General features: G+C 41.8%; 1 protein-coding gene across 5 annotated transcripts in view; it reads left to right on the top strand.

Moving 5' to 3' along the window:
• LOC125902789 (cadherin-12-like) overlaps window positions 1-20974 on the top strand; it is a 286220-nt gene that overhangs the window by 150958 nt on the left and 114288 nt on the right. For all 5 annotated transcript variants that reach the window (XM_049599389.1, XM_049599391.1, XM_049599392.1 and 2 more), the window contains 2 exons: window positions 4873-5126; window positions 5757-5893. In XM_049599389.1, coding sequence (XP_049455346.1) covers window positions 4873-5126; window positions 5757-5893 — 391 coding nt within the window. The remainder of the gene's footprint in view (window positions 1-4872; window positions 5127-5756; window positions 5894-20974) is intronic.

Raw genomic sequence — 20974 nt, 5'->3', positions numbered from 1 at the left:
CACTGTCACGGTCCCACTGTCGTTGCCCACGTGAGCATTGAAGTTCCCCAGCAGAACAATGGAGTCCCCGGTCGGGGCACTGTCCAGCACCCGTCCCAGGGACTCCAAAAAGGGTGGGTACTCTGAACTGTTGTTCGATGCATAAGCACAGACAACAGTCAGGACCCGTTCCCCGACCCGAAGGCACAGGGAAGCAACCCTTTCGTCTACTGGGGTAAACCCCAACGTACAGGCAGAGAGTCTGGGGGCTATCAGAAAGCCCACCCCGGCCCTCCGCCTCTCACCCGTAGCAACTCCAGCGAAGGAGAGAGTCCAACCCCTCTCAAGGACTAGGGTTCCAGAGCTGGAACTATGTGTCGAGGTGAGGCCGACTATATCTAGCCGGTAGCACTCAGCCTCTTCCACAAGCTCCGGCTCCTTCCCCGCCAGAGAGGTGACATTCCATGTCCCAAGAGCCAACTTCTGTAACCGAGGATCGGACCACCAAGGCCCCCGCCTTGGTCTGCTGCCCAATCCACATTGCACCGAACCCTTCTGGATCCCTCTACGGGTGGTGGGCCTGCAGGGGGACGAACCCATGTAGCCGGTTTGGGCTGGGCCCAGCCGGACCCCATGGGCGAAGGCCCGACCACCAGGCGCTCGCCCACGGGCCCCAACCCCAGGCCTGGCTCCAGGGCGGGGCCCCGGTAACCCTCCGGGCCAGGTACACGTATCCTTGATCATAACCATCATGAAGGGTCTTTTGAACCGTTCTTCATCTGACCCTTTGCCCAGAACCAATCTGCCATGGGAAACCCTACCAGGGGCAAAACGCCCCCGACAGCATAGCTCCTAGGGTCATTAGGGCACTCAAACTCCTCCACCACGATAAGGTGAGGGTTCTCGGAGGAGGTTGAAGAGAAAATTTCTTAATTAATTTTCAGCTGCTCTTCACTCTAGTGATGACATCACTCACTCTAGCTCACGCAATACACACACCCATTATAAAGTCTGAGAAGGGCTGAAAACTTCATGTATTTTAAACTGACTTTGTAGAAAAACTAAAAGAGATATTGAAAATTTGAATTAGTTCCTGAAAGTCGACAACAGCGTCAACATTTGAGAGTTGGAATGGAGTTTCTACGTCAATGTATGAATTCGTGATGTGTGGGTGAAGATGAGTGAGTTTGAAGGATTTTCTCATTGACTTCCATTATAACAAAGTTTCAGAAAACGCTGAATATTTTTGAAAGTTTGAATGGTATTGAAAAGTTGAATCATATGTAAAATGTCACCAAAATGATGAATATTTTCCATTTTGAATGGCGTTTCTAGCTGAAAGTATGAATCGGTAGTCACAGTTTGAAAAAAGGTGAAATTTTTAGATTTTTGAGGATTCCGTAATGCATTCCCAATGGGAAAAGGATTTGGGAAAAATCGGAAATATCTCGGAAAGTATGAATTTTAGGAAAAAAGTGAATACATCCGTGAATGTCCTAATTCAGCTGAACGTTTTCATGTTTGAACGGTTTTAATCGGTTGAAGTTTGTAGAACTAGTAGCGGTCCAACTGTTTTTGCTCCATCCGCTTTAATAGAAGTCGGAATTTTAACGTTGAATTCCTGGGAAAATATGAAGGTTATGGAAAAATTTGAAAGTTTCCGATAATGTCCTCATGAAGCTGAATCTGAAGAAGTTTGAATGGTTTGAATCGGTTGAAGTATGTTGAAGATAATTGATGTTGAAAAACGCGGCGGAAGAATAATAATAATAAGAAAAATAAAGAATTTTGGTAGTAGAAGAACATAGGTTGTGAATGCTTGCAGCATTCACACCCAATAAGAAAAATAAAGAATTTTGGTAGTAGAAGAACATAGGTTATGAATGCTTGCAGCATTCACACCCAATAAATGCACCAAAAACAATAGGGTCCTCGCCTTCAGCGAGGACTGCTCTGTGAGCAGTCCTCTGCCTTAGGGCTCGGTCCCTAATAAACGCACCAAAAACAATAGGGTCCTCGTCTTTGGCTAGGACTGCTCTGTGAGCAGTCCTCTGCCTCTAGGCTCGGTCCCTAATAAACACACCAAAAACAACAGTCCTTTGGCGAGGACTGGTTACAGGTCAATAGTGTCCCCGCAGGTTTTGACCCCTAATAATAACAATCTGAACAAACTTCTAATAAACAGCACAATTTCAATCGGGTCCTACGCGGATGACTTGCAGTCGGCGCTCGGGCCCTAATAATAGCTGGTACAGCATTCCATTCATGTGCCGCTTTGATTGAAAAGGCAGATTGACTGAAAGCTGATTTTCTCAGTGGGATGATGCGGTTTCCTCTTGTGAGATTATACTTCACTCTGTTGCAAATCTTCTTTTCTTTCTAAAAGAAAGATTAGGATCTATCACGATCCCAAGGTATTTGGCCTCTTTGACAATTTCCAGTCTTTGTCCAAGTACAAATATGTGTAGCTCAACAGTGTTACTAGCTTTCTTGATAAAATACATGCTGGTGGTTTTTGACATATTTAATTGTCGTCAACATTGATTTAACCATTCAGTAATATGGATCATTGCATTGGTTAAGATAGAGGCAACTTGACTTTTTGTAGTGTTGTGTACATATTTTACAGTGTCATCAGCATACATTATAGTCTCTATCTCTGGGCATACAGTTGGCAAACCATTTACATGTAGGCTAAATAGGAGTGGGTCCAATATGGATCCTTGTGGGACACCAGTGGAAAGGCTGAGAGCAGTGGATTGATTGTTGTTAACTCTGACTATTTGTGATCAATTGAAGAGGTAAGACTCTATCCAGCTAAGGGCAACTGGTGAGAAGTTAAAAGAAAATAACTTGGAGAGGAGGACAGCATGGTTTACAGTATCAAAGGCTTTCCTAAGATCTAAAAACACAGCCCTGACAACACCACCCTTATCCAGTAATGCTGGATATGCTGGATATCCAGGGTAGCTTGTACATCATATCTCGACATGGAGAGTCCATGACCAAATATTGGTATGTGATGAGGTCGGAGTGAGAATGTGTTTATTTGTCAAATGGTCAAATTATTCATTACAACTATTATAATCTACATTATAGAACAGGTAGTTCTGACCAAGCAATCGAATTGGTCAAAAAGACATTTAGAATGTGCTCAAATCAGCATCACAGCACACCTTTCTCATCACTAGAAAAATACTCATTTCCATTGCAATTTTGTAACTGCCAGAGCTGGAGCAAAAACCAGAAGGCTACAAAACTGCTACAAAATGGATTGTTTTGTTGTTAATTTATATTTATACAGTGGAGTAAGTTTTGATGAATGGTTGAAAGAAGATGAGAAGAACACAAAACAAAAAATCAATATATGGCACTGTCAGATAAAGAGCTCGGTCAGTTAGAAAGGTTTAGAAATGAAATCAGTACATTAAAGCAAAAATAACAACAACAAAAAAACAAAAACACCAAAAATGTGTAGTTAGGTTATCTCATAAACAAATAATCTACCAAATGTTCATGATAGGCTTTTTCTTGCAGCTGTTATATTAACAGTTATAGAATAATTAACTTAAACAAAATAATTTCTGAACTTTTTCCTAACCACTGCATTTGCAGAAATTCTCCAACATATTTATATAGGCTAAGTTTAAATGAGATTAAATGAGTCAGTGTTATCTTTTTTAATGAATATAATGGTGGTGTCAGTGCAGGTGCTGCCTCCCTGTAGTGCAGACGGCACAGGAGTGTGGCCGCCATGAAAAGTTGTTTTTGAAAAGATAAACGCCATCAAATATGGACTGAAGCAAAAATATTTTGTTCTATAAAATCATGCTGTAAATTCTGGAAATGATTACATCTACCTTGTTTCAATTTGTTTTGACTTTTGGACTTTACAGTTACTGGAAATGTCTGGCATCCCCCATCAGCTGTTCCGGTAACTAAATTAGCTTAAAAATGCATGTAAAGTTTGTGGATGTATTAGCTAAATCTGTGCATGAAAAAAAGTAGAAATGTCTAGAAAGTATTAAAGCTCATGTTTGTTTGCAGACTCAACAGGGACTAGAAATGTGTCTATAGGTTGTTACTATGGGTCTGCCTTCTTGCTGGAGTAGTAAACTAGGTTTCATTAAATACAGCAGTCTACTGATGTGACTGATAACTGCTCAGTTATTAGTCAGACCCCATGCATTTCCATGGAAATGGAGACAACAGTCACAAAATGTTCTTTTTATTTGAAAGCTAATTGGCCCTCAACGTGAATACATTTTGATTAAATCTTTTATTTTGTTGGTAATAGTTGTAAAATCACAAAAGTACACTCGAGGGTGTGCTTTGACATTATTTGTGGTACTTCAGTGATGCTTACAGACATTGGTGCAAGAGCCTCAGTCCTGATGGCATCACTGTCATGCCACAAATTGCATCAAAGCACAATTAAATCCACATGATACTGTAAATGCAGCATTATTTCTCTGAGATATCATAACAAAATCAGGTTTAAATTAAGTATATAAGGTTTACACCATGTCTACACAGCAGCAGCTTCAGTCTAAACAGGATGGGTTTGAGAGCAGTACTGAGGAGGTCCCCCATATTTCGTCAGCTGTCAGAGTCCAGTACACAATCAGTGCAATTGTGCATGTAAAACCAAAGAAAATAAATTAAAAGCATAAAAACATTTATGGTCTGAGTAAAACACAAGCCATTGTGTAGTGTATCTGTTGGAAAGATATGTGTGAGACTGACAACTGAAAAATGCGTCTGAGGTGGCTCCTTGTGTAAAGCTCACACATACAGAAAAAGCAGTTTGAGAGACAATTCTTTGTGCAGCTCTTGTCTTATGATTTTCATCCCCTCACATCTCTCCATTCCTTTATTCTAATGTTTCTGCAGACTCTGGACTATGAGACTAAGAAGTCCTACACCTTCAAGGTCGAGGTATCCAACGCACAGGTGGACCCACGTTTCCTCCACCTAGGGCCCTTTAAAGACTCAGTGACAGTCAAGGTGAATGTCCTGGATATAGATGAACCCCCAGTCTTCACTAAGCCATCCTACTCTGTGGACGTATACGAAGACACTCCTCCAGGAATCATCATCAGCTCTGTGACCGCTCAAGACCTGGATGCCAGCAGCAGTGCTGTCAGGTAACAACAGTCAGTGGTAACAATATACGCACACATAGCCACTGTCAAAGTACACAAGGGAACTAAACATTGTTTTGGCTAGTAGTATGATGTAGATTTAGTATTAGCATTTTAGTGTTATTTAATATCCAGTCCTGGAGTTAGGCTGCACTTACCAAGTTCCGATTTAGTGTTGAGGGGAAATTTCACCATCACTAAATTAAAATGGGTTGCACCACAGAAATACTAGTGCTACTACCTTATTATCTACACTCATTGATTGACAGCGGAACTTTTATGTGTAGGAATTCTTTTACAGTATTTGCTGTTTCACATTATTTGTGTATGAATATAATTTCTATGAGACAGGAGATTAAAGGTCAAGTCCCTCTTGTACCGATAATTAAGATTGATTTCTTTGAACCCTGATGGTAATGTTATCCTATGTATTTCCTAAGTGTGATTTTTTTTTTAATCCTCATCCCAACAAAACATCTTATCTGCCTAAACTAGATCTTAATCACAAAGGTGGCCTATCAGAAAACACCCAACTAGAATGAGAGCATTGATCACATCTGGGTTCTGATGACAGAGTACCCAGCCCTTCACCCTAATGTTTCCCTCTCATGTGGACTGCTCTTATCTCTGCAGGTATTCCCTGGAATGGCAGACAGAGTCTGACAGCTGTTTTGACATTGACACTGTTGAGGGAACCATTTCCACGAATGATTACCTGGACAGAGAGACAGCTGTTCAACACAATATCACTGTACTGGCAACCAAAGTCAGTAAGTATTACACCAAAAACATTGTACATCTGATACAAAGCATTCACATCCAAGAGCTGACAATCCACAGAGAAAACACTGACATCACATTATTCACCTCTAAAAGTTAGAATCATTAAAATCAAATGGTAGACATTTTTTAAGCAATAGCCATTCAATGTGGCCAATTGGCATTGCACGACATGGGAATCTTTCATGCAGTTTAAATTGCCTACCAATGCATGATCTGTTCAGAATTTATTTTGAATTGGATACATTAAATGACACACGTTTTTATGAAATCTGGGCAAATTGAACTTTTAAAACAAAATGTCAAGTCAAGTCAGTTATATTAATAAAGCCCATCATCGCATACTTCCTCATTTGTCTCAAGAGGCTTTATATTCTGTACAGCATACAGCACTCTCGCTTCAGGTAAGAAAGAAGTCCCCAATAACCCTAACAGGTTGTAGATAGATTATTAACATATATGAAGAATGGATCCAGTTGGGTGTTGAGCAACTTAATTTGACACCAAACAGATCAAATCTGGAAAGAAGACACAAACATGAAAGAGGCAAAGCTCATGCATCAAGGAGGTGAAACTACAAAGAGACAGAGAGACAGAGATGAGAGAGAGGCATACAGCTATACTTGTGGAACACAAACAGAGGGTTAAAGAAACGCAGTGTTTTTCAGAAAGTTCACAATATTCGCATTATAACAGACTGTTCACCAATCAGCCAAAACATTAAAACCACTGACAGGTGAAGTGAATAAAACTGATCTTGTCACAGTGGAATGTTCTGCTGGGTAACCTTGGTCTGCAGCAGTGTTTGAGTGGTGGAGTGTGTCAGGTGGCTTTCACATGAATGCCACAACCAAAGGTTTCCCAGCAGAACATTGCTTTGCATTCATTGAGACTGGGATCGACCTGCAGAATGGTTTATGGCAACAGGTACAAGCCTGAAGTCACGAAAGAATGAGCAAATAAGTGAAAGGTAAGGTGAAAAAATGAGTTTTGAGGCCTCAGCAGAGTGTCTGATGTTAGCTGGAGGAAAATAGGTAAAGACCATGTAGTCTGCTGACTACTTTGTAGCTCTGGGGACAGACAGGAGCCCTGTATTCCAAGGCCAGAGAGCACACAATGGAGTGTGAGGTTTAAGGAGATCAGAGAGGTAGAAAGGGGCATTCTCATTTAGAACTCAGAAACACCATAAAGTGTGATCTGAAATGGATAGGGAGCAAATAAAATAAGATACACCTTTATTTATCCCACAATTGAGAAATTCTAGTGTTACAGCAGTCAAGGAGAAAGAGTCAGATTAAACATTTCAAAATTTAAACTTAAAAAACTTAGAACTTAAAACCTAGGCATGCAAAATAAAGTACAAAAATACAAGAAACGGTGATAAATAATAATAATGATAATAATAATAATAATAATAATAATAATAAGTGGATAATAATGAGAAGTGGATAATGAGCAGGGCGGCACGGTGGTGTGGTGGTTAGCACTGTCACCTCACAGCAAGAGGGTTCCTGGTTCAACCCCGGGTGTGGGAGCCCTTCTGTGCGGAGTTTGCATGTTCTCTCCGTGTCAGCGTGGGTTCTCTCCGGACACTCCGGCTTCCTCCCACAGTCCAAATACATGCAGATTGGGGATTAGGTTAATTGATAGCTCTAAATTATCTGTAGGTGTGAATATAAGCGTGAATGGTTGTCTGTCTCCATGTGTCAGTCCTGCGATAGTCTGGCAACCTGTCCAGTGTGTACCCTTCCTCTCTCCCAATGTCAGCTGGGATAGGCTCCAGCCCCCCCGTGACCCTCAAGAGGATGAAGCGGTTAGAAGATGGATGGATGGATGGATGGATGGATGGATAATGAGCAGTAAATAAAAATGAGCAGTGGATTAGAGAGAGCACACCTAGTGCAAGTGATTGTATCTGCAAAAAAACAGCAAACAGCTGTGGTGTTTATAAAGTGTCTATAGTGTCCATGAAGTGTCCATGGTGCAGTTTACTGTGAGCAGCGCTGGTTATGTTGCCTGACAGCTGCAGGCAGGAAGGACCAGGACCTGCGATAGCATTCCTTCGCACATTTTGGGTGAATCAGTCTATCGCTGAAGGAGCAGGGGATGGGAATCATTAGACCTCAGAGATGACAGCTTGGCTGTCATCCTCCTTTCTCCCACCACCTGCACAGAGTCCAGAGAGCATCCCAGGACGGAGCTGGCCTTCTTGATCAGCTTGTCTAGTCTCTTCTTATCTGCAGCCGAGACGCTGCTGCCCCAGCAGACCACTCCGTAAAAGATGGCTCATGCCACTACAGTGTCAAAGAAGGTCTTCAGGAGTGCCCCCTGCACTCCAAAAGACCTGAGCCGCCTCAGCAGGTAGAGTCTGCTTTGGCCTTTCCTGTAAAGTGCTGTTATGTGATTAGTCCAGTCCAATTTATTGTTAAAATGAACACCCAGGTACTTATAAGATGTCACCATCTCAATGTCCTTTCCCTGGATGTTCACCAGTGTTGGGCGGAAGAGTCTGCACCTGCAGAAATCCACCATCAGCTCTTTGGTTTTCCCCGCGTTGATCTGAAGGTGGTTCGTCAGGCACCAGTCCACAAAGTCCTGGTTCAGTTCTCTGTACTCCCTGTCATTCCCATCTGTGATGAGATCGACTATGGCAGAGTCATCAGAGAACTTCTGCAGATGACAGGTGGGGGTGTCCTATGAAAAGTCTGCACTGTAGAGGGTGAAGAGGAACGGTGCCAGCACTGTCCCCTGCGGGGCCTCTGTACTGCAGACAACCAAGTGCGATACACAATCCTGGGTCCTGACATACTGTGGCCAGTCTGTGAGGTAGTCCAGAATCCAGGATGTGAGGTGATTAGCCACCCCTACGAGCCCCAGTTTGTCCCTCAGAAGCACAGGCTGTATGGTGTTGAAAGCGCTGGAGAAGACAAAGAACATGATTCTCACAGAGCTTTCGGGCTTCTCCAGGTGAGAAAGAGCTCTATGTAGGAGGAAGATGACAGCGTTGTCCACCCCAATGCCAGGCTGGTAGGCAAACTGCAGTAGGTCCTTTGGAGGGCCTACTGCAGGGCGGAGACAAGACAGGACCAGGTGCTCCAGAGTCTTCATGAAATGCAATGTTAATGCCACCAGTCTGAAGCTGCTGAAGTCCTTGGGTGCGGAGCCTTGGGTACAGGTATCACGCAGGATGTCCTCCACAGCTGTGGTACTCTCCCCAGCCTCAGGCTCAGGTTGAAGATGGTTTCAACTATCCCACACAGTTGGTCTGTGCAGGACTTCAGGAGCCTGGAGCTGATACCGTCTGGACCCGCAGCCTTCCTCTTCTTTATCCTCCTCAGCTGATCTCTCACCTGACAGGTAGTGAAGGACAAGCTGGAGCAGGGGGTCTGTGTGCTGGGGGTGGAGGTGATGAGATGGAGCAGGGGTGGGGGAGGTGTTGAAGCATTGTGCCAGGAGTGTAGGTGGGGGGGAAGGTGAAGGTGAGGATGAGGGGGGTTGCAGCCGTGATGTCTGGGCCAGGGGAGGGGCAGACTGATCAAATCTATTGAAGAACAGATTCAGATCATTCACCCACTTCTGTCGCCTCTGGCCTGGCAGTCTGGTTGTTTGTGTCCTGACTGAGATGGTTTTCAGACCTCTCCAGACCCCGCTGACGTCGCTCTGCTGCAGCTGTTCCTCCATCTTCTTTTTATATCCTTCCTGTCCTCACCTGATGTTTCTCCGTAGCTCCTTCTGCACGGCCTTCAGTTCCTCCTTGGTTCCAGAGTTAAAAGCTCTCCGCTTCTCCTTCAGGAGAGCTTTAATATCAGGAGTAATCCAGGGTTTGGTGTTGGAGAAGCAGCGTACAGTCCTGGTGGGTACGGTGCTTTCCTCACAGAAGTTTATATAATCCGTAATACATGATGTCAGACTGTCAATGTCCTCCCCATTGGAATTGCTGAGTACCTCCCACACAGTGGTCTCGGAGCAGTCCTCCCAACCACCTCTTCACAGTGCGGGTGGTTGCTGGTTCCCTCTGCACCAGAGGTCTGTAGACATGCAGAAGATGAACCAGGTTGTGATCAGCTTTTCCCGGGGGGGCAGGGGGGATGAATGGTATGCCTCCTTGGTGTTGGCATAAAATAAATCCAGTGTTTTATGGTCTCTGGTGTGGCAGGAAACATATTGGGTGAAGGTGGGTAGGGTGGTGGATGGATAGGCGTGGCTGAAGTCCCCAGAGATCAGAAGGAGGGCCTGAGGGTGCTGTGTTTGCAGCCTACTCGTAAGAATGTCACAAGCAGACTCAGCTTTAGCAGATGGAGGGACATACACTGCTACCATAATGACATTAGAAAACTCCCTGGGTAGATAATATGGTCTCATGCCAACAGCCAGCAGCTCAATGTCCCTGCAGCAATGCTGTTCCTTGATAGTGATGTGCCCAGAGTTACACCATCTATCATTCACAAACATAGCCAGCCCTCCTCCTTTCCTCTTACCGCTGTCCACTGTCCTGTCGTGTCTGATGAGATGGAATCCATCCAGCGCGGTGACTCAGCACCGACAGCTTGTCCATCTTGCTGTGGAGCGATCTTAAGTTCTCCGTTACAACGGATGGGAGGTCAGGTTTGTACTGCCTCCTCTGGTATCGGCGCTGCACTCCGGTGCGACATCCCCGTCTCCTTCTCCACAGCTGGCGGGGAATATTGTGCCTCTCCTCGGGCCGCACTGCGGTGTGATGCAGCGCTAACAAACGGGTGAAAACAATGGAGCCACAGCTGGGTGCCGGGTCCCCGCACACAATCATGTCCGTGGAAAAATAGCTATAAAGACAGCGGTCTTCATCTCCATACCAAAACAGAGCATAAGTGCTAGCTAGCTAACTGAAATAAAAATCCAAATTAGAAAGTTAAATGAAAAAGAAATTGAAAAAAGCTCAGTGGTGAGCAGGAGCTGCTGTAACAGGCATTTGCACTGGGGGCGCCATCTTGCTACATCTCATGAAATCAAATGAAGGGAAGTTAAAATTGAGCAAGCATCTAAGGATTCAGTTGTGTTCACTCCAGCAGATAATGGTTTGCTTTTGGAAGAATCCAAAAGTTACAAGCACACGAACAGATTAGATTTCGGTGGTCAAACGGCAATGCCACTTTGACCTTATATCCATCTCATAGTTATATTCTGTTTTTGTGAAACTGTCTGAACTTGCATTAGACCAATATGACCATATGACACTGCATACCAGTCTGAAATATCTTTGTGAGCCTGACCCAAAAAGAAAATATTAGATCAATCAACTTATTCAAAATAACTACTTCATAACCAAATAAGAAATTATCATTTTGCACCATTTAACTAACAATAGATCACTTGGACACACCCTAAATGCACTTGTGCCATGCACTTTAGACCATAAGCTGTAGATCGTTTAAATAGGGCCACTTTATTTATTTAGTACAAGTATATCAAATGTAAATGGATTAGTCTTTCCTGTCACTCTGTCTGCATATCAAGCAGTGGTGGGAGTAAGTCGCACATGTGCAAGTCATAAGCAATTCAGATGTCATAACCTTAAGGTCTCAAGCAAGTCCCAAGTCACTTTGGTGAAAATCAAGCAAGTCAAGACGAGTCCTTGCTATAAGTTAAGCAAGTCGAGCCAAGTCACTGGTCAAGCAAGTCACAAGTCAAGTCATACTTGCAAACTCATTAAGATAATATAACGTAAACTGCACCCAGCAATGGAATGTAACTAAACACATTCCAGACTCAGATTTGTACTTAAAGTACCTGAGTCTCATTCCACCATCTAACTCTTCTACACTGCATTTACTGAACAACTTTAGTTACTCATTTACAAATTGAGATGTGACTCTCTCACTATTTCCAGAATTTTTACAAACCACACAATCAATTAATTACTGGAGAAAATAATCAGCAGATTAACCCATAATGAAAAATAATCACTAGTTAAAAGTTCAAAATGAGCTTCACCTCAGCCAACTACAATAGTAAAATCTTGCTTTTACATCAATGCATGAGTCAGAATCATCTATTGATATCATATTGGTACACTTCAACAGTCACAGGGGACATTTTTATAGTACTTACTATACTATTAGTACATTTTCCTGATTATACTTACGTACTTTTATTTAAGCAACATCTTAAATGCAGGAATTAAATACTTTTAAATACTTCCTTTCCTGCTGCAAGCCCTCTGGTCAGGATGAAAGACATTCCTCTCACATAACACATCTGCTTCATTGAGAGAGCAGATGAGATAGTAACGCACTGTTAAAATTCTCAAACGCGAGCCAATCAGGAATGGTAGGCCAAAAAAAAAGTCACTGGAGAAACTCATCTGCAGATGCACACGGCAAGTGCACGTACACACATTTACAGATAGTGAACTTATGTTTTGACAGCAGGCAGGAACTGTCATTGTGCACTGTGGCAGAATAAAAACCTTGTACAAATAAAGCTGCAAGCAGCGTTGGGCAGGACGTCGGACTTGTGTCATTTCGGCCTCCAGCTCACTTTTTAGACGATTTTAGACCCCTCTGTACTAGGGGTGTGCTTTAATACGAATAAGTTATTTGTATAGGCATGAATAATGCCTTTGAAACAGATATTTATTCTATACAAATATACCAGTTATTATTATTATTGGATGGGAAAAAAACATGCGCGTCATGTACTTTTTTTTTTTTTTTGGTCATGTGGTTGAGAAACGCTGCGGTAATCAAACAAATCAAACACTGGCTATGCCTGCTTACAGTGAGACGGTAAGACACATTTTCACTCACTCGTTGTCTGCCAGATAGCTTTAAGTTGAACGGTCATCACAGCAGCAAGTTCCTTAATCCTGTGTAGGCCTAATGTTAGCTGGTCTTTCTTTGGTATGGAATTGAAAGCGCATTCCACCGGCAGACGTTATATCCAATTATCCATTGCTGTTATCCACAGTGACCGTAGTGCTGTAACTCTAACTTGTTAGCTAGCTGTATCTGTAACCGACCGACCCTGTGCTGGGTTGAGACTAGACAGTAGCTAAGCCTACTGCTGCTTGCTTTTGTCCCATTGGCTGTTCAGAGCTCTACGGTGTGAGCATTTTACTGGCATTTGCGACTAAAAATAGTTTTGTGTGAGCAAAAGAAATCATTCAGGAGCACACTGTGCGAGTACAGATTTCAACCAGCAGCAGAAACGAAAGGCGAATTCTGCACGGGGGTCACAGACAGGAATACGGCGGAGCACTATGGCCACCGCAAGATAATGTTTACCGACGACCAAGAAGCCTGGCTCCAGGTCCAATAATTTCTGCTTCGTTGGTGTCATGCGCCACAGTGACTGTTAGTACCCAGCCCACTGTGGGTCTATTAGGGAATGTATTAAAATATACCAGCCGGGTTGCATGATGTGTCTGGTTTATGCACTGATAAGGGACTGTTCTTAACTTATCAGAGGAGGGTGACTGGTTAAATATTATTTTATGTATTCAATTTATTTTGATCCTCCCTGTAGCCACAAATATTTTTCCTTGAGCTTTTCAAAGTGACTGGTGGATTTGATTTGTAAAGCTGTTTTCCCTCCCAGTCCAAACTGATCATTCATTGGCCCATGTTAGAGACTGGCCTAAGCCTATTGCCTAACAAAAAGCTCAGTGACAAAATGTTTAAAAGAGTGTGTTCATTAAATCTTCATTTTCCTGGTTCAAATTGTCTGGTCGGTGTTATTCTTATATAAACTATGTCTTATATAAACTATTCCCAATGCAAAACAGATAATAGCAATAATAATAATAATAATGATGGTGATAATAGGTATTTTTTATTATTTTTTTTATTATATATATTAGTATGAGGATATGGAAGGATGGAGCTGCTCTCATTTCTAGGAACCTGGAAAATGTTATTAGTAATTTAAATCCCTGACAATCCAGAGTTGAGACCAGGACAGAGAGTCAGTCCTATACGCCTCTCTGAGCTTCTAGTTCAGTTACCCAGCCATAGTTTTCATAGTTTTATACAAACCGTGTCTGTCCCCCGACAACCTAAATTATTTAAATCTAAAATTAAACAAAGAGGAGTGGTGCATAACAACCTCATAAAAATTAAAACCTCTTCTGTGACAGAAAGACAAAACAGGAGAATTAAATGCGGACTATTAAATATCAGGTCTCTTTCGTCTAAAGCAGTGTTAGTAAACGAATTAATATCAGATAATCATATTGATTTACTCAGTCTCACTGAAACCTGGGTGTGTCAAGATGAATATGTTAGTCTAAATGAGTCCACTCCTCCCAGTCATAATAATATCCACATTCCTCAAGGCAGCGGCCGAGGAGGGGAGAGTTGCAGCCATTTTTAACTCTAGTGTGTTAATCAGCCCTAAACCTAAACTAGATTATAATTCATTTGAAAGCCTCGTTCGTAGTCTTTTACATCCAACCTGGAAAACCTCGCAGCCACTTTTATTTGTTATAGTGTACCGTGCTCCTGGCCCGTATTCTGAATTTGTATCTGAATTCTCAGAGTTTTTATCCAGTCTAGTTCTTAAATCAGATGAAGTTATTATTTTAGGCAATTTTAACATTCATGTCGACGTTGATAATGACTCCCTGGCTACCGCGTTTATCTCATTATTAGACTCCATTGGCTTCAGTCAGGGTGTACATGAACCCACTCACTGTTATAACCATACCCTCGCTCTAGTTCTGACGTATGGAATTGAAATTGATAACCAAACAGTCTTTCCACAAAATCCCTCGCTATCGGATTATTATTTGATTACTTTTGATTTCTTTTCACTCGATTACATGCCACTCAGCAACAGTTACTATACTAGATGTTTATCAGATAGTGCTGTCGCAAAATTTAAGGAAATGATTACTCCGTCATTAAATTCAATACCAAGTCCCTCAGTAACAGAGGTTTCCCGTACCGACATTAACCTCTCCCGCATTGATCATTTTGTTGATAGCGCCATAGGCTCGCTGCGAACAACACTTGACTCTGTAGCTCCTCTTAAAAAGAAGTTAACAAAGCAAAGAAAGTTCGCTCCTTGGTATAACTCTCAAACCCTTAAGTTAAAACAAATATTGCTAAAGTTTGAAAGGAATTGGCGATTAACCAAACTGGAAGAATCTCGTTTAATCTGGGCAGACAGTCTCAAAACTTATAAGAGGGGCCTCCGCAATGCCAGCGCAAACTATTACCAAATAGAAGAAAACAAAAATAACCCCAGGTTTCTTTTCAGCACTGTAGCCAGGCTGATTGAGAATCAAAGCTCTATTGAGCCTTGTATTCCTTTAGCCCTTAGCAGTAATGATTTTATGAGCTTTTTTAATGACAAAATTATAATTATTAGAGGCAAAATTCATGACTTCCTTTCCTCAGATAGTAGGCCTACCTATCTAACCTCAAACACAGCTGTAAGACCTAATATATATTTAGATTGCTTCTCCCCAATTTCTCTTCAAGAATTGACCACAGTGATTTCTTCATCTAAATCATCAACATATCTCTTAGACCCCATCCCAACTAGGCTACTTAAGGAGGTCTTACCTTTAGTTAACACTCATATATTAGATATGATCAATATATCCTTATTAACAGGCTATGTACCACAGTATTTTAAAGGTAGCTGTAATTAAACCTCTACTAAAAAAGCCCACCCTGGATTCAGAGGTGTTAGCCAACTATAGACCAATATCTAATCTTCCCTTTATGTCAAAGATCCTTGAGAAAGTAGTTGCAGACCAGCTGTGTGATTTTCTCCATGATAATAATTTATTTGAGAAATTTCAGTCAGGATTTAGAGTGCATCATAGCACTGAGACAGCACTAGTTAAAATTACAAATGACCTTCTGATTGCTTCAGAGAAAGGACTCGTCTCTGTACTTGTTTTATTAGATCTTAGTGCGGCGTTTGACACTATTGACCATCAAATTCTGCGACAGAAACTGGAACACTTAATCGGCCTAAAAGGTTCTGCACTAAGCTGGTTTAAATCTTATTTATCTGATCATTTTCAGTTTGTTGACGTTCATAATGAATCATCCTTACGTACTAAAGTTTGTTTTGGAGTTCCGAAAGGTTCTGTGCTTGGACCAATCCTATTCATTCTATATATGCTTCCTTAGGCAACATCATTAGAAATCACTCTATAAATTTCCATTGTTATGCGGATGATACACAGTTGTATTTATCGACGAAGCCAGAAGAAAGTAATCAATTAACTAAACTCCATAACTGCCTTAAAGACATAAAAATCTGGATGAGCACCAGTTTCCTGATGTTAAATTCAGACAAAACTGAAATTATTGTTCTTGGCCCCAAACAACTCAGAGACTCAAGGCAATTGAATCGAACGCAACTGGACTTGGTTTTGTCTTAGAAGACGTTTCACCTCTTATCCAAGAGGCTTCATCAGTTCATGCTTGTCTGACTAGGCTGAAACTAGTCTGACAAACTGGTGTGGAAGCACCCAGGTATTTAACCTCTGGGGAGCTCTTCACAAGGCCAATGATGTCACTGGTTCGTTAGTGTTCCAATGGTGTGTCAACGACAGTCGTTGAAACTCCTGCTGCAACGGTTGTCACTGGAGTCATTAGAGTCACATGAGGCCATTTGTGAACGACTGTTGTTTTTAGAGGTTAAGTTGTTAAGCCTCCTGGGCAAGGATGAAAGGACAGCATTATAGGTGGGGGATAGGTGGTGTCGCAGACCTCCTCCTCTATTGAGAGATGGCTTTTCCAATTTCACATAGATGGCCGCTGTGAGGGTCCAAAGGACAGAGGGATGTTGTGTGCTATAAAGCCCCGTGAGGCAAATTGTGATTTGTGATATTGGGCTTTATTAATAAAATTGATTGATTGATTGATTGATTGATTGATCATGTCCAGCAAGTTTGAAGCTGCTGAGATCAAGTATGTGGGCGGGAGAGCCGTTTGAAATTTGATGGCAACAAAACTAAAAGTCTCCAAAATGTGTCACGCCCTAGCGGCCACATCCCTTGACATACAGAAAAGCTTTTAAAAACTTTTGATCAGCATGTTCTCAGGATGATCTGTCGCTAATTTGAAGTCAATCGGACGAAATCCCTAGGAGGAGTTCATTCAAATGTAAGTTGTGGAAATCGCCTTAACGAAAAAATTCAAATCAAAATGGCCAACTTCCTGTTTGGATTTTACCATGATGTCAAGAGACTTTTTTGTGCGTCTCGGTATGATACATGTGCGTACCAAATTTCGTTTGTCTACAACAAACTAACCCCAATGGGGAAGGGTTTTTGAAAATTTGTAGGGGGCGCAATTTCAGCATGTCGCGTCGACCATGTGCAACTGCCCAAAAATATCAAATTTCGGATGCAGCCGGACAAATGTGGAAAGCTAGAAGCATTTTGAAATTTGGGAAAGGGGCGAAATTGGGGCACTAAATGTCGCAAGAATAATAATAATAATATTTAAAGCTGCAAGCAGCTGTGATTGGGCCCTCGCTCCCCCATGCAACCGTGGGGGCCTGAGGCACGAGGGGGCTGTGGCGCGAAGCGAGAAGGGAGAAAAAACCTGGCAGAAGCGAAAAAAAGCAATGTTTCGTTCATCCACCAGGTGGCGCTACGAGCATCACCAGATGTGGCCAGGTGCGTTCAGGGGTGGACCCTCATCACACATGTGAAATTTCGAGCAAATTGGACAATGCGTGAAGGATTTATACCAAGTTGATGTTCCATGGCAAAGGATGAAAAGTTGCCTGCAACATGACAGGACCATCTCCAAGGTCTGTCATTCCTGTTTTGACTAGCATCAGGAAAAACAATGTGTACTCGAAGCGCACAGCTACTCTATCTAATCCTACTCCAGTTATGCATCAGCCACAGACTGTGTCAGACAATGTTAGTACACTAAACTTAGCTTTATTAAATATCAGATCTCTGGCTGGCAAGTCACTATTAATTAATGATTTTATTATCAAGAGAAACCTTGATTTTATGTTTTTAACTGAAACTTGGTTAAATGAAAACAACAATGCAGCAGTACTTATTGAATCAGCCCCCCCAAACTTCCATTTTATCAGCTCAGTTCGAGAACTCAGGAAAGGAGGTGGAGTAGCCACTTTATTTAAGGATGTTTACCAGTGCAAACAGTTGTCATATGGAAAGTTTGAGTCTTTTGAATATGTTGCACTGCAGTTGAGATCCTCCTGTCAAGCAGTATTAGTAACCATTTACAGGCCTCCAAAATATAGTGCACACTTTGTTGATGACTTTTCTAAACTATTGTCTGTTGTCTGTATTGATTTTGACTGTGTTGTTATAGTGGGTGATTTTAATATTCATATTGATAATCCCAAAGATGGCAGTGCGAAAGAACTTTTCTACATCCTGGACAACTTTGAACTTTCCCAGCATGTAACAGAGCCAACACACAATAAGGGACATGTTTTAGATCTAATTATCTCCAAGGGGCTCAACATTTCTGAGGTTGTGGTGACTGATGTTGCCTTTTCTGATCATTACTGTGTTTTCTTTAAAATGGCCATCTCCGCTGACACCAGTAAAAGTACAACAGGGGTAATCAGAAGACGCTATATCAATGAAAACACCTGTACACTATTCCCCCAGGATTTTATACCCACACCAGCTCTGCCCTCATTCTCTGTCAATGATGTGGTTCATAGTTTCAGCTCTAAAGCTATGAATATTATGGACAGTATTGCCCCCATGAAGGTCAAAGTTGTCTCTGGTAAGAAAAAAACACCATGGAGGAACACCACACAGGTAAAAGCTCAAAAAAGAGAATGTAGAAAAGCAGAACGCAGGTGGCGAAAAACCAAACTCCAGGTTCATTATGACATCTATAAGGAAAGTCTGCACATCTATAACAATGCACGGACTTTATTTACTGTTGTTGACAGACTGACAAACCCATCAGTGTCAGTCCCTCCTGAACTGCTATCCACCAAGGCATGCAATGACTTTGCTTCTTTTTTCACAGACAAGATTTTAAAGATAAGACAGACAGTCTGTAACTCCAACACAGTGGCTATTTCACCTGTGCCTCATGAGACTACTCCAGTTAATTTGGCACTTTTTCACCCATTAAATTATGCTACTTTGACAGACATAGTTAGAAACCTTAGGTCCACTACCTGCTGCCTTGACACTCTGCCTACAAGCTTTTTTAAAGATGTTTTTAACTGCATAGCATCAGATATACTGCAGATAGTCAACTGTTCTCTTCAGTCAGGCCTTTTTCCAGCGGCCCTGAAGACTGCAGTCATTAAACCTCTCTTAAAAAAGCCTAATCTGGATGCCTCAGTAATAAATACTACAGGCCCATATCAAACCTACTATTTTTAGGAAAGATCATTGAAAAGGTTGTTTTTCAGCAACTTAACACCTTCTTGGAGCAAAACAATATCTTTGATGCCTTTCAGTCTGGATTTCGAGCACATCACAGCACTGAGACTGCACTTGTAAAAGTTTTAAATGACATTCATCTGAGCAGTGATGCATCAAAGATTTCGGTTCTGGTATTACTGGACCTCAGTGCTCGACACAGTTGACCATAAGATACTGCTCAACAGACTAGAAAAGTTTGTGGGACTTTCTGGCACTGTGCTAAATTGGTTTAAATCTTATTTACAAGACAGGGATTTCTTTGTGTCACTTGGCAATTATGAATCTGTGCGAACAAAGATTACATGTGGAGTTCCTCAAGGGTCCATTCTTGGGCCTCTTCTGTTCAACATCTATATGCTCCCTCTTGCTCAGATTATGGAATATCATAACATCTCCTGCCATACTTATGCAGATGACACACAACTTTACATAACAGTGTCACCAGATGACCACAGTCCCCTACATCTGCTAAATAAGTGCATTGACGAAATCAATACGTGGATGTGCCAGAATTTTCTACAACTAAACACAGAAAAAACTGAGATAGTTGTTTTTGGCCCCAAAGAACAAAGATCAATAGTCAGTGCTCACCTTGACGCCATGACACTAAAACCTACAAATCAAGCCAGAAATCTTGGTGTAGTTCTGGACTCAGACCTAAATTTCAATAGTCACATTAAGACAATTACTAAATCAGCCTACTACCACCTTAAAAACATAGCAAGAATAAAAGAATTTCTGTCTAAACCAGATACAGAAAAACTTGTTCATGCTTTCATTTTCAGCAGGCTGGACTATTGTAACGGTGTCTTCACAGGCCTGAGTAAAAAATCAATCAGACAACTGCAGCTCGTCCAGAACGCTGCTGCCAGAGTCCTCACCAACACCAAGAGAGTGGAGCACATTACACCAGTGCTTAAATCACTGCACTGGCTTCCTGTGTGTCAAAGGATAGACTTTAAAATCTTGTTACTTGTCTATAAAGCACTAAATGGTCTCGGGCCTAAATACATCTCTGATTTACTTGTACGTTATGAAGCACCCAGACCCCTCAGATCATCTGGAACAGGTTTACTCAGTGTTCCCAGGATCAAAACCAAACAAGGTGAAGCAGCCTTTAGTTTCTATGCTCCCCGCCTGTGGAACAAACTTCCAGAATATCTGAGGTCGGCTGAAACTGTCAGCTCATTTAAATCAGGGCTTAAAACATTACTATTTACTGCAGCTTACCAGTGAACTAGATATGTAACTTATTGTTAGGATAATCTGTAGCTATTGTTTTTATATTTGTCTGCTGTTGCTTTTGCTTTATGTTTGCTTTTTAAATGCATTTTCTGCACTGTTTTTCTTGCTTTTAGCTTTTGTTTTTAATGATCTATTGTTCCTTTAATGTTTTATCTTAACATATTTCCCTTGTAAAGCACATTGAATTGCCTTGTGTATGAATGGTGCTATATAAATAAAAAAAGAAGAAGAAAGAAAAGAGGACACGTGTGTCACTGTGGAGATTCATCAACTTGATCATCATGTGGCCACAAAATGTAGTTGGTCAGGTCAGGAAGGTCAGGAGCTTGAAGTTGGTGTTTGTCAGTATAAAAGATGGCATTTCCTGTTTCCACAAGGGGGTGCCATGAGAAAGATTGCCTACGAGCATGTGAAGGTGTTGAGGACTGGGCTCTTATCACAT

This window comes from Epinephelus fuscoguttatus, linkage group LG15 (genome assembly GCF_011397635.1).
Source record: "Epinephelus fuscoguttatus linkage group LG15, E.fuscoguttatus.final_Chr_v1".
NCBI lineage: Eukaryota > Metazoa > Chordata > Actinopteri > Perciformes > Serranidae > Epinephelus > Epinephelus fuscoguttatus.
Note: the sequence above shows the minus strand (reverse complement) of the source record. Positions and strands in the feature narration are given on the sequence as shown.